Below are 13,546 nucleotides of genomic sequence, written 5' to 3' on the forward strand. Positions count from 1 at the left end.
GCCAGTCATATGTTCTCCGGTGCTGGGAGCTGAGCTCACACGGCTCTGCTCTCCGTCTCTCCCTCCTCGTTTCGGTTGCTCGTACCTTTGCACCACCACCGGGGGTTCCGCCGGAACGCTCGCCGAGAGAAGAGCGCCATGGCCCGTGTGGTGGTTCAAGGGATGCTGGGGACAGTTCCGGTCGGAGGGGGAATGATGCTGAACCGGCGGAGGAGCAAAGCCAGACGGAGAAAGCGAAAGGAGTTGTTCGGCTTCCAGATGTGCTTCGCGGGGCTGCTGCTGGGGCTCGTCGTGGGGCTCCAGTCGGTGGCACAGAAAGCAGGTGAGGCCACTGGAAACCTCCTCCAGCCCGGATGTCGAGGTTATGCTCGGGGAGTTGGTGTTAGACGGGGACAGCAGGCTGTTTGGAGGCACACTGACGTTTCACTGCTTGGTTTGCTGCTTGTGCGTTCTTATGCCCTAAGTGAGCAGTAACAGCTCCACTGGAGGAGGAAACACACAGGAGGGCAGTAGGCAGTGTGTGTTAATGCATTTATACAGTAAAACATGGAATTTAACATTTGTATCCAGTGGCAGAAGCGTTACAGTTGCTAAACTGTAGGTCTGTATAATATTGCAGCACTGGTTCTGTAAATTGACCAGCTGTAGATTGCATCAGGATTAGTGCAGAATCATGAGAGTGAATCATTGTTGGGGCTCAGCTTAACTGTATCAGCTCACATGTACAATCTGTAAGGAACAAAACAAGATGCTTTCTTGTAGCTCAACATCTGTAACCAATAATCCTCTGGAAATGGTAGCTGTAGCTGTGCTACTCTGTGTTGCCTTAATTACTTAACAGAAATCTACTTTTTTCTGCCCTTCAACAGCAGCACACACAGCTGATCAGCCGAGATGCCGATTCTAAGAACACTCCCGACATCAACTTGATGACAGGCTTGAGGGCAGCATTCTTAAACAGAAGTGAAACGGTGCACTTCACAGGCTTACCTCAGCTCATAGGGATGCTCTGTGATTGTGAGTCTGCCAGTCATAATCAGGGCTACACCTTTACAACACTGTTGATTCAGACTTTAGAGCGGCTTTCTGTGACCACCAGCTCTGAACAAAGCCAGTGTTTTGGTGCTTTTTGCCAAGTAGGTCTCGGTAACACTCCAGATTTTTGTTTTTTTAAACTCTTGCAGCAAACCATCCTTGATGATACGACATTTAGTTGTAGCTGTTCACTATACTGGTGACTGATTTAACAAGGCTGCTTATTTTTTGATAGTGAGCTGAATCTTCTATTTTGGGGGATACAAAAGACAAGCGTGTGATGTGATTACCGAGGTATTAGCAGCATGCCAGATGTCTCAGATATGTAATATGTGTTGCAGAAATTCTCATCAGTAGCACATTTTTCACTTCATGAAAGTGTGTAGAATTGCCCAAGTCTGATAACAAGATGACACATTTTAATTTATGTGAATTTTTTTTTTTTTTAAATTTCATCTCAACCTGATACAACAGAAGATTACGTCTCCGCATCCTGCTTAACTACCATGAAAAAAAAAGAAAGATTGTTTTACTGAAGTGATCAGTTAATAACTGATGAACTGATTCAACAATTTAGATAAAAGCTGAATTTTTATTGTTGTTCCTAAGGCCAAAAACATAATTATATGATGGATGTACTACTTTCTCTGTTTAATCTTTGGGTTCCTGACTATTTGTCTCAGCAACAGCTTTTTTTCAAATTTATATCTGTAACTGAAAAACTAATCAACTGATTATTGATTTGTTATTTACAGCCAACATTCTTAATGCTCTTCTTTAGTCGTGCATTATCATGTTGAGTAATAAATTTTGGATATTTTGTTTTCTCCAAAAAACACTTCGTTTAAGATGCTTACAATGGGCTTGTTCTCTTCTTATTGAAAATGAATTTGTAAACATCGATTATGTTAAAAGTTTAGCTGTTCACAACTGTGTCTCTCATGCTTCCCAGTGAAATAGTTGTGGTGTCGCATGTTGTCTTTGTATTTGCATTAAAATCAGTTTTAAGGTGAGCTCCTTCGACAGATGAATGTAAAAACGGCCTTCCAGTGTGATACCCTGCATACACATCGTGCTGATGGAATAATGGAGACAACACAGTAAAATACACGCAAAGCATAAGTCCAGATTCCTTGTTTCATCTGACCAGTGGTCATAAACCTGAACATTTTGTGTTTACTATCAGATCTGATGGAGAAAGGCAATGAATCTTTTTATAGGTGACAGTTAAAAGATTAACCAGGAATTATCAACCATTCATTTTCAGTGGATTACTCACACTACATTACATTTATTTGACAGGTTTGTCCTTCATTTTTTTCTGCACTTCATACATGCCTTGAAAAATGTTTGGTGCAAGACATTATCACAATGCCCTCCTAAAATGTTTTTTGTAAGTTTTGTTTGTTCTAGAGCTGGAGGGACTGACTGTTATGGCACAAGGCTCCGGCATTAAATATACTGCATATATAGCTGGTAGTAAGATGCAAACAGTGTGTAGATGAGCATATCAAGTATAGTGAGGGTGATGCAGAGTAGACTGGTGGAAATGGGCAGCTGGAAACAGTGGACTGGAGGAAGGTCAGCAGCAGCATCTCACAGTGGACATGATGGAGACACAGGTAAATGAGAGAAGGGCTCAGTATATGGAGAGAGGTCTTCCAGCAGCCTAGGCCTATAGCAGAGCAGTAAACTAGGGGCAGAGCTAAGGGATGTCGAAGAAGAAGTCAGTTGTGCCCCGTACATGCGGATTCCAACTGACCCCCTCGCTGTCACCCGAGTCAGCCCTAACTAAAAGCTTTGTCTAAAAGGAAGGTTTTAAGCCTGTTCTTAAAAATACAGAGGGTGTCCGCCTCCCGAACCCAAACTGGGAGCTGGTTCCACAGGAGAGACGCCTGATAACTGAAGGCTCTGCCTCCCATTCTACTTTTAGAGATTCTAGGAACAACAAGTAAGCCTGCAGTCTGACAGCGAAGAGTTCTGCTAGGATAATATGGTACTATCAGGTCTTTAAGATATGATGGAGATTGGTTGTTAAGAGCTTTATATGTCAGAAGAAGGATTTTGAATTCTATTCTAGATTTAACAGGAAGCCAATGAAGAGAAACCAATATAGGAGAAATATGATCTCTCTTGCTAACTCCCGTCAGTACTCTGGCTGCAGCGTTTTGGATCAGCTGTAGATGTTTCAGAGAGCTATTGGGACAACCTGATAATAAGGAATTACAGTAGTCAAGCCTAGAAGTAACAAATGCATGGACTAGTTTTTCTGCATCACTCTGAGACAGGATGTTCCTGATTTTCACAATATTTCCTACAGCCTTGTTTTATGTGTGAGTGAAAAGACATGTCCTGGTAAAAATAACTCACAGTAGTACTGGAATCCAATGTATTGCCATTCAGAGTAAATATATGCTTTGAAAGCGAGTTTCTGAGAGGTTTGAGGTGAAACACAATGACTTCAGTCTTATCTGAATTTAGTAGTAGGAAATTACAGGTCATCCAGGTCTTTATGTCTGCAAGACAATCTTGCAGTCTGGCTAGCTGATTAGTTTTATCTGACTTTATAGATAAATGATCTGCATACCAATGGAAATTAATACAGCGCATCCTAATAATATTGCCTAAAGGAAGCATGTATGCTGATCACACCAGCAAAATTAACTCGGTAAACTGGTGTCCATGATGATAAGAATGATGAACAGTATATGAATTTGCATTAAGTTTGTTGTTTATTTCTAAATCATTTAACCTTTAGTTGCATGATGTAACTGTCTTTTCCTCTAATTTTCTCTGTGTCCAATGACACTATCCAATAAAGGCAAAATGGCAAAATTACATAAAAACAGAACATGTGTTTTACCTTCTAAAGAAAGTCTGTTACGAGTTGTATGATAGGTCTAGATTCCTGCTTGCCGTCTAACTTTAACATTGCAAATGCATTTCTGCAAGTTATGCACGTTTCCCGGAAAATAGATGTGAAATGACCTCCTATATTTTAATGATTGTATGTATGAGAAAAGTCGTACAAAAATAGCTGAATGCCACTCATTCTTTCAAATTTCAGTTAATTTCACTTGTGTTTCCAGTGTGCACTGATTAATGTGCAGGTGATGAAGTCACCTAACAAGTCGTCCATGGATAGAGATCACTAAAGCAGTTTCCTTAATTGCCATTCCAGGCATCTAGTTTCTGTGTTTAGTTTTGGTCAGACTGGAAACATTTATTTAAATGATTCAGGTTAAAATGAGGTTGTTAGACAGCTGGAGTTGGCGTTGGTCACCCCGATGAATGCTGTTTAGACTCCTTGTTTGCCTGTAGCTCTACAGCGGAGGTGGAGAGTGCAAAGTTAGCATGAACCATAGAGATACAGCAGGACGGCTGAAATGAGCCAGAATACAAGTACATCTGTTGGTGAGTGGTTTTTGCATGAGGCCCACTGTGACATTTGGAGTAATGGACCTTCTGAACGCCGCCTCATTTCAGCACTAAACTGTACAGTCATTAGATTAAACTCTCCGTGTCGACCTCCCCTTATGGAGCTCTGTGTTCTGAATTGGGTGCTAATTGATGGCATTTTCACACATGGGAGAACAGGACCTCCTCTCATGTTGATGTTAGTAGCCATCGGGCTTTGGAACACAAACGCACGTGTTAAGGGGTTCGTGTTCTCCCTGTAGACTGGCACGTGGATGTGCACACACCTCTCCTTGTCCTCCATCTGTCCTTTTTCCACCGCGACCCCTTTAACTTCATCCATCCGTCTATCCATGAGACCCACTGTCCATCTTCATCTTACCTCCTGAAATCACAAGGTAAAAAGCTAGATTCATGCAGGACAAAAGCACTATAGGATGCAGGATTACCCATACGAGCAAACACATGTCGCCCCTGCTTTTATCTGCAGGTTTAAATGCCATTGAGCCATTATCTGCAGGTTTTAATGCCGTTCAGCTGCTACTGAAGCCAAAGTCCCTATATGATCCATCTGTGAGAAACCTAAAAGATGTGTGTACCGACCAGACAAATGGTCATGCTATAGAGAAGCCACTAATGGCTGCTTGGTATATCTGGTATACAGCATTAGTCTCCAGATGATCTCATTACATAACTTAAAGCTGCCGTCGGTGGGTCCCCTTCTCTTTGCACGCTAGCAGAGGAATGGAGGGCCGAGCAGAGGAGCACAGACAGAGCACTTTGCGCTGACGAAGCCTCAGGACTCACAGGCTTTCAAGGGTGTTTGTGTGCGAGTGTGTGTGTGTGTTTGAAAAGAGAATGAGGGGCCAGAGGAAGGACCCCAGCACTCGGTTGTACGTCGACCAAATCAGTGTCAATATGTAAATGAGAATCGCTCCCTTAAACTCCCTCAACTCCGGTGCAGATTCTTTCTTTTTTCCCCCCCTACAAGCGTATTTTATATGAGGATAAGACAAGAGTGGAGGGAAAGAGGGGGAGAGGAGGAGTGTAGGGGGGAGGCGGGGTGATATGAAGAGGAAAAGTGGGAGCAAGCGAGGACAGCAGTGGCAGTGATGGAGGGAGGACGGGAGGGAGAAAGTGAGATGGAGAAGGTCAGGGGGAGGTGGGTGGACTGCCCAGGTTGAGGTGGATGAAGGGAGGACGGGAGTAAAGGTGGATTTGAGTCCGAGAGCAAGTGTGAGGCTGAAGTGAAAGAATGGAAAGGTCAAGTTTAAAGGAGAAGCCGCGCAGACTCTCTGATTTCCTGTTTTGTGATCACTCTTTCTCTCCCAATTAAATATCCGCAGAGGAAGGATTTTTCTTTGAAATTCCAACCTGAGAATGCATTTAGCTTTTATGCATTTTATTCTAAGCAGAAGCCCAAAAAGCTTTTGTCGCAAGTCCAATTAAAGGATAATTTTGCTTTATTACCTACAGTTAAGTGCTGAGATCTGGGAGCACGGCGGTGTCATGTCAGACTAAGAAGAGAGAATGAAGCCATGTTGAATCAAAGTCAGACTATCCGTCATCACTGCCACTCAGAGACAGACTTTCCGGCTTCCCTGTGTTCACTTTCATTGTTAAAGCTAAATAATCTGGCAAGTTTGGCTGCTGCTTTATTTTACTGCTCCTGTATTTCCCGGCATAATCGGTTAAAAATTAGCAGGTTTTTTAGCTTTAAATTGGTGTTAAAAATTTGTTTAAGTAGTAATTTGTTCCAAAGAAGTCTGACACAATTTGTTAGTTGCTACAAGGGAAGTGGAGGAAGTGTTATGCACTACAGTCATGGTAGACATCAGCATCTTTCAGAAGATTATTCATTTGACATTACTTGTAGTCAAAAATACTATAAGCTTGCAGTCAGTCTGTTTTTTGTACACTCAGTGTGAAAATATGGAGCACATAGTGACAAGTATGAATCCAGCCTGATAAGCCTTGTTCTCCCACCACTATGGGATGATGCTGCAAAGAGCTTCTTGACATATCAGGAAGGTTTGCCTTTCTATATTCTTCAGGTGCCATACAAATGTCTGGATAGGTTGAGCTGAGGAGACTGAGGAGTACAGTTCGTTACAGGCAGCACTCCTTAGTCTTCTTTGGTAAATTTTCTCAATTTCTCCACTACCGGGATATATATGTAAGAGAGAGGTAATGTCAAGGCTTACTGATTTATTTAGTAATTTAACCCAGCAGCCTGTTTAATACCAGCTTTTGGCAGCCATCCCAAACCTAAGTCCACCCAGAGTGTTTGGCTTTGTGTCCAGTCCTGAGAAGTGATTTAGAGATAGTTGCTGTCCTCTTACACACTATAAGACAGCTTTCTTTGGGGCGGTACAAGAAACTTATGTCTGTTCACCCGTCTTGGAACGTTTTAGTTTAGTTTTTCTCCTTATACAAAAATGCAAAATATCTTCTCATAGTTTTCATCTTAATATCTTTAAAGTCTCGCTCATGCGTTCGTCAAAGTTTTTGTTGATTAAATTAACAGTGCATGAACCCCTCTAGCCCAGGCTCTTCAGCTTTCATACCTCCTCTGTCATCTGCAGAACCACAGACTCACCTCCACACCACCCTGGGCTGTGTCTAATTCAGCTGCATCTGGGTCAGCTTGTATGGACAGAGAGTCTGGCAGCACAAACAACCCCTCTTCTTTCTCTATCCGTCCATTTCTGCCATACTGTCTCTGGATCATTCCCTCCATCTAGCATTCACTTAGCTCTCATCTTGTCCCTCTCTCCCTCCATTTCAGTACCACTCAGCTATCATTTTGGTGTATCCCCCTGTAGCTGCAATCCTCTTGCTCGCCCTTGCATCCCAGCGACGTAGCATCTTTCCTCCCTCTCTCCCTGTATCATCAGCACACAGTCTTCCAAAACCTGCTCACAGTTTGTTCAAGCACAGCTCACCTGTTTATTGACTTGTTTGTTTGCTGTTTTGCTTCACCATCCCATATCTGTCATTGTTTCTCACTTAGTGCAGCTTCACCAAAGTGACTTTTTCCTCTTTTCCTTTGTACATTGTCTTAGTTTACTGGTTCAGCGGTGGGGTGGCCTTAGTTTTGATACTGACACTTTTTAGTACCCCATTTTTTGTTCATTTCTACAGCAGGAACTAAATATGTCCAGTAGAAAAGATTTATTCCAGTAATATATTTTCTTTCAAACCTTTGCTTGTAGAGTTTGTTCTGCCACTTTATTCCATACAGAAATTACTTGGATAAATTGTCATAAAATATTCCCCCACATGATGAATTGCAATAAGTTTGGTTTTACTCGCCTGACTTTTCAGCTAAGGACCAACATAGCTGAGCTTCAGCATGCTATCTTGCTGAAGTCTGGAACTGCCCAGGGTTTATATTGTTGGAAAACACATCTGTGTGAAAATCCATGTGAAGACATGAATAAACTGAGGCGACTAATCAAAGTGCACACAGGTTAGTAAGCAGGGGGGAAGGTTAACTGGGCACACAGACTGGCAAACTGTGTGTGTGTGGATTCAACTTCCTCAGATAAATTTGTCAGCAAGGAGGTGTAATCAGTCAGCTGCTGAAGGAAGTGGCTTATACTTTATTTACCATTCAACATTTATGTAACTATATTGAATGAGTTTTGAGGATAATTTTCTGTGTCCCATAGGTTCTAGTTGTTAAATGGGCCTTTGACTTATAGACATTTTGTCAATTTGCAATTTGTATACGCCTTTTGGCAATGCTGTTTCTAAGTTTATTAACCCCCTTGAAGCCCAAAACCTGCCGACAGGTTTGAAAGGCATGTTGTCCTCAAGAAATTGTCAAAATGACACTGTTTCCCAGAGTCAAAAACTGTAAAAACAGAAAGAAATGGCAGATTTTCACTTTTCCAACAGACCCTAAACTACTCATCTGCAAGTATTTGGGAAAACATAACCTAATTCAAGCTTAAAGTCATCAAATATTTCATTAAAAAAATCATTTTATTCTACATGTTTCATTTTAAAAACTGTCAATAAATAGATTTTGTAAAAGCAGGGCTTTTAATTTTTGTAGAATAAATATTTTACTCTAGTTTATTTAGTGATTTTTTTTTTTGTATTATTATGGGTGTCTAACTTTGTCATTCTGCCCAAAGACATTTCAGTTCTCTCTCCTCCTCGTCATGATTGTGCTGTTTTCACTGAGGTGCAGGACTTTATATTGCAGTGAAAAATGAAACAGGAGCAAAAAACCCAGAGAAACTGCTTGGAATTCAGAGGGTCAGTTCGTACTTCCATGTTTTAACATAAAGTTTTTCTACCACATTACACCCGAGGGCTGCATTCTATAAGTAGCAAATATCGTACACCTAACCTGCTCAATATCATCATACTAATTTTATTGTGTACATGTTTGCTGTTAGATTACCCTTTAGCTGAAAACTCCACAGTGCAGCATTGCAGCTTGGTTTAAGTCGTCACTATCTGTACTCAGTAGAACTTGACTTGTTGGCAGAGGTACACAATCATGATAGCATAGTAGGGGTGCATTATCATTTGTTTTGAGTTGTATTTTTGGCAACCTGAAAAAAAGAACTGCAATATTCCCGCTTAGGTCTGTTTTGGTCTGCACAAGATCTGGCTCTTTAAATACCAAATGTTTAACTGGCTTGTCACTAACTGAATCTGTGTGCTGTTTTGTGTAATGACAGTGGTGACGTTAAACTAAAACAGTGGAGTTGTGGGTTTTAAAACCACAAAACAGTGAGCTTAAAGACACTAAAATGCACCATAGAGCTAAAAGTGAACTCCAGATATAGGTGTTATATCCAGGTGGGTTTGTCACTGCGAGCTACACCCTTCACGTTTAACAGTCATTTGATCCACTTTTAATACATAATATTAAGGTTTTTCTAACCAACAGAATAAAATTTCATGTCAAATAAACTCAAGTCATTTGAATGTGTTGAGATAAATAGTGTATCTGTGTGGTGTGTATATGTGTTAGTATGCAGAAAGACAAAAATGTCAGACACACACAGATTTGCCTCTCCACTTTCCTGTGAGTGATTGTGCTGAGCATGGATGAACTGACCTTCATCTGTACTTGTGCACCATTTAATACATGCACATCAGGGTTATCTACACGCTGAGTGTTAACGTCTGCCACCTCACAGGAAAACAGACACCACTGTGCAGCAAACTGTGGTAAAATGAGGAAAGTACAGCAGCTACATGACAGAAAGGAAATCTGTGTGCATGTGTGTGTGATGAATGAAGCAGTCAGAATATGAGGTTCAAATGGCCCCTCTGGTGTTCATCAGGGACTGCCATTTATGGATTTCTCTCTTACTTGCTTTTTACTGCAGCTGCTTCCATCTGTCTCTTCCTTTCTCTGTTTTTTCTCTTCTTTTTTCCTCTTTCTGTCAGTTCTGTACTATACACCCATCCTGATTTGATGGCCTTGTATCACTTCATTAGAGGTGCTGCTTTCTGCAGGCTTTGTGACAGCAAGTGCAGGTTTTGATGGATGGCTTTGTGTTTTTGCAACAAGCTGAGCACCTAATGGGGCCCGTCTTCTTTCTGGGTTGGGAATCATATTGTCCTCTGACTAAATGATGGACAGAAGCACATTCCTGTCATTCAGTCCAGCCATGCCAATACTATTACACTATTCAAGGCTATGACTGAATGCAGATATATGCAGCTACGGTGGTGAATGGCAGGAATTTGACCTACAAGATCAGACTGCGCTGGGAAGATTAAATGTCACACATTTAAAGCCGTGTTGAGGAAACACAGAATTAAACGGCTGTAATGTGAAAGGGTTGTTAATACTGCTAATACCACTGAGAATCAATCTTGATTTGGTCGGGTGTTTTTTCAACAGTTTAATAAGAACTGTCCACCAAACGTGGGAATTGTGCCATCAGTGGATACAGGGTTTCTTCGTTCTGTTCTTGGAGTAAGAAAACCTCATTAAAAACGCCACTGATGTTTTAGCTGAGGCTGCTAACTACAAACTTAAACCCTTGGAACAAACCCTTTCTGAAGACATTTTTTTATTGTTGGCTTCATGTGTTTAGACGAGGTTGTTTTTTAATCTAATTTAGTTGTTTACTCCGCATTCCTGTTCTGAGTTGCCTTGTAGCATTTCCCATTAGTTGCCGAATATTATAGGTTGAACAGACCATGAGAACTTCTAGGAGTTACAGCCAGCTCAGTTTATGCATGCCATGACAGAAAGGACAGATCGCTGTAAAAAAAAATATAAGCAATATAAAGATACTGATCTGTAACAGTGAGACACTTCATAAGTAGAAAATTGTTTACAGAATGTTCAGCAGTTTTACTTAAATGCATTTATTGCAAGTTGTGAAAGGACATAGCGAAAATAATGTTTGGCTGCATGAACAAATAACAGTGCATCGCTTTCTTTGATAATGAAATCGGTTCTCAAACCCCTGTGCGGACATCAGCATGCAGCCCAAAAATTGTCACTGCGTGAAGTGTTCACACTGCAGTCGAGCTGACTCTGCTTTGCTAGAAAACAAAGAGCTGTAATAGAAGTAGTTGTTGCCTGATGTTGGTGGTGCTTTCATTTGTACATGCTTTCCATTAACGGTGCCCAAACACAGTTGGAGGTTAGAAATTTTCTCGAAATCCTGTGCTATGTCCACTGTCAGAAATAATCACATTGACACATTGCTTCAGCCCCATCTGGAACAAGAAAAGCGCTCAGAAAGCGCGGTACTCCGCCAATGCTGCTCAGTCATTGTATGATTTCCGACGGATGAAATCTTTAAAAAATCTGTCGTCTGCAGCGGTGGATTTGTAGTCGGAACACAATCATGTGAACGTCAGCAGGTGGCTGACGTAGCGTTCACTTGTAGTCATAATTACAGTGACGCCATGCCGCTATCTTGAGAAATCTTTAACAAATCCATGTATCCAGACTATAAGCCGCGTCACTGCCACAATCTAATCACTTGATCCTTGTGATATTTCTGACCTTCCCTGAAAATTTCATCAAAATCTGTTTGTCTGTTTTTGCACAATGTTGTGAACAGGCAGACAAACAGACAAACCAACTCACATAACTGTGCCGTGTTCCTTGGCGGAGTAATGACTGCTATATTTTGTAAGGAGCACAAAGCTATAGCCAACCCTTCTGGTCCACAGATCCCAGGATGTCTTTCTGGGATTATTATGAGAGCACTGTGCATCTGCATACCAGCCTGACATGTATTAATTGTTGAACCAGGGACTTGCCAGACAGATTGTTTGTGCAGTAACCTCTCAACTATCTGTGCAGAAGCAGAGATCGAAAAGAATAAGTGTCACAAGCTAACAGAAGCAAGCTGACTATAAGGAGGAAGGTTTCAGCTGAGCAGCACTGTCTCAGAGTGCAGAAGTGCAGTTTTGAGCAAGAAGCAGGGTAAATCTGAGGTAAGGACAGAGTTTATATGGAGAAAATTTCAATATCTGGACATGAAAACAAAAAATCATTCTCTAAAAGTGAAAGACCACACTCTTGAATGGAGATGGAAATATCACTCCTTCTTTATGTCAAGGAGATCCACAACTGAGCAGATATTTTTGCCAATCATAATGAAACATGGGTTTATTTGTGTCAAGAATACAGTAGTAGTTCTACAGTGGTGTGGAGTGAGGAGTAAAAATCTGATGGTTTGCCAATATGAGATGACTTGCTGATGATAGCTAAATAACTTCATAGGCAGCATCTTGATGTTATAACCACATTTCAAAAGAAAATTTGAGCCTCCAATAAAATGAAGTTATTTGGGAGAATGTGCTATAAACTATCTGGGAATGTTAAATAGGATTTAAGCCATTTCAGTTGTATTGCTCCATTCATAATGAAAGGACTTTTAAACCACCATGATCATAGATTTCAACCAATTCTGACTTTTCTAAGTAATGCGTTTTGGTAATCCAAATGAAAGTAGAATTTAATTGATTTAATTAATTTGGTCCAATCCCAGAGAGTACATAGAGTGCAGAATTCTGGAAATGCTATCAACTTTAGGTAAGAACAGCCAAATACAGTGAGATCTCTTTTCAGCCAAGAGGTTAAAATACTTTTTACAATCGGTCGTTGCTGTAGATACCGGAGGCACTGAGCAGTCAAACATGCTGAATGGCAGCAGCAAATGCAAGCTCAGCAACAGGTCAGCTGACACCTGAGACAACTGAAAATGATAACAAGAGTTGTGAATGGAGAAACATTGTGTTTGAGTTTGATGTCAAAGACAAGTTATAGACGACAAAAAACAGATCGGAAACAGTGTCACAGAGCATTTGAAACAAAAGCAGAAAACACCTCAGACTTATTGAGTGGGTTTAAAATCGGTAATGGAACTTCAGTTTCTGATACCAGCTGCCATGTTCCTGGTATTGTGGCATCGCTAGTTGCAACTGTAGTGGAAGACAATTTGTCTGGAAAGTAAACTCCAACGGCAGGCTTCATTTTTCAAGAGGACCAGAGAGAAATTGCTCTGAGTTACTGCAGATGCCAATTTCTAGTGGACCCCCAGACAACAATATAATTTCAATCTGTTCTGAACTGTACATGAATGCTGAAAATGGAATGTTATTGTGTTTTTGGCTTAAGGAAACAGTGAAATGGAAAACTCTAGGTAAGGTTGTGGGAACTTCAAACAGTCATGTTTAACAACTTTCAAACCTCTTATTGACTGAATAGTTATTTGCATATTCAAGGAATAGAAGAGAAAATAACTAGAAATGAACATCATGCTTAATTGCAGCAGCCCTAGATTGACAGTACAAAGGGGTGTTATGAATGTAATTCTCTTTATTATGTATCTTTACAGGTGTAAGTAACATTCTGTTCATGACTGCACCTTCAGCAGACCCATGAGTTGCGGGTATGAGTCACTCAACACTCCTGTTCTCCCATTGTATGAATGTGTGGGTGACAGGTCCATGATTTTGTCATTGTATACCAATCATTAGCCACACAGGAGCCCCCTGAACACACACTAATACACAGACATATACCACTCAGACAGACACTGTCTGTTCTTGATTGGTGTCTCATTGAAATGAGGGAGATGCTATTGTA

The 13,546-nt window shown here is 41.0% G+C and overlaps 1 protein-coding gene across 1 annotated transcript in view; it reads left to right on the plus strand.

Annotated features, from left to right (window-relative positions):
- The window catches only part of slc24a3 (solute carrier family 24 member 3), an 86,406-nt gene continuing 72,860 nt past the window's right edge, over positions 1-13,546 (plus strand). The window contains exon 1 of the mRNA XM_055018710.1: positions 1-322. Coding sequence (XP_054874685.1) covers positions 139-322 — 184 coding nt within the window. The 5' untranslated portion in view covers positions 1-138. The remainder of the gene's footprint in view (positions 323-13,546) is intronic.

The sequence above is a fragment of the Amphiprion ocellaris genome, chromosome 16, assembly GCF_022539595.1.
Source record: "Amphiprion ocellaris isolate individual 3 ecotype Okinawa chromosome 16, ASM2253959v1, whole genome shotgun sequence".
In the NCBI taxonomy this organism is placed as follows: domain Eukaryota; kingdom Metazoa; phylum Chordata; class Actinopteri; family Pomacentridae; genus Amphiprion; species Amphiprion ocellaris.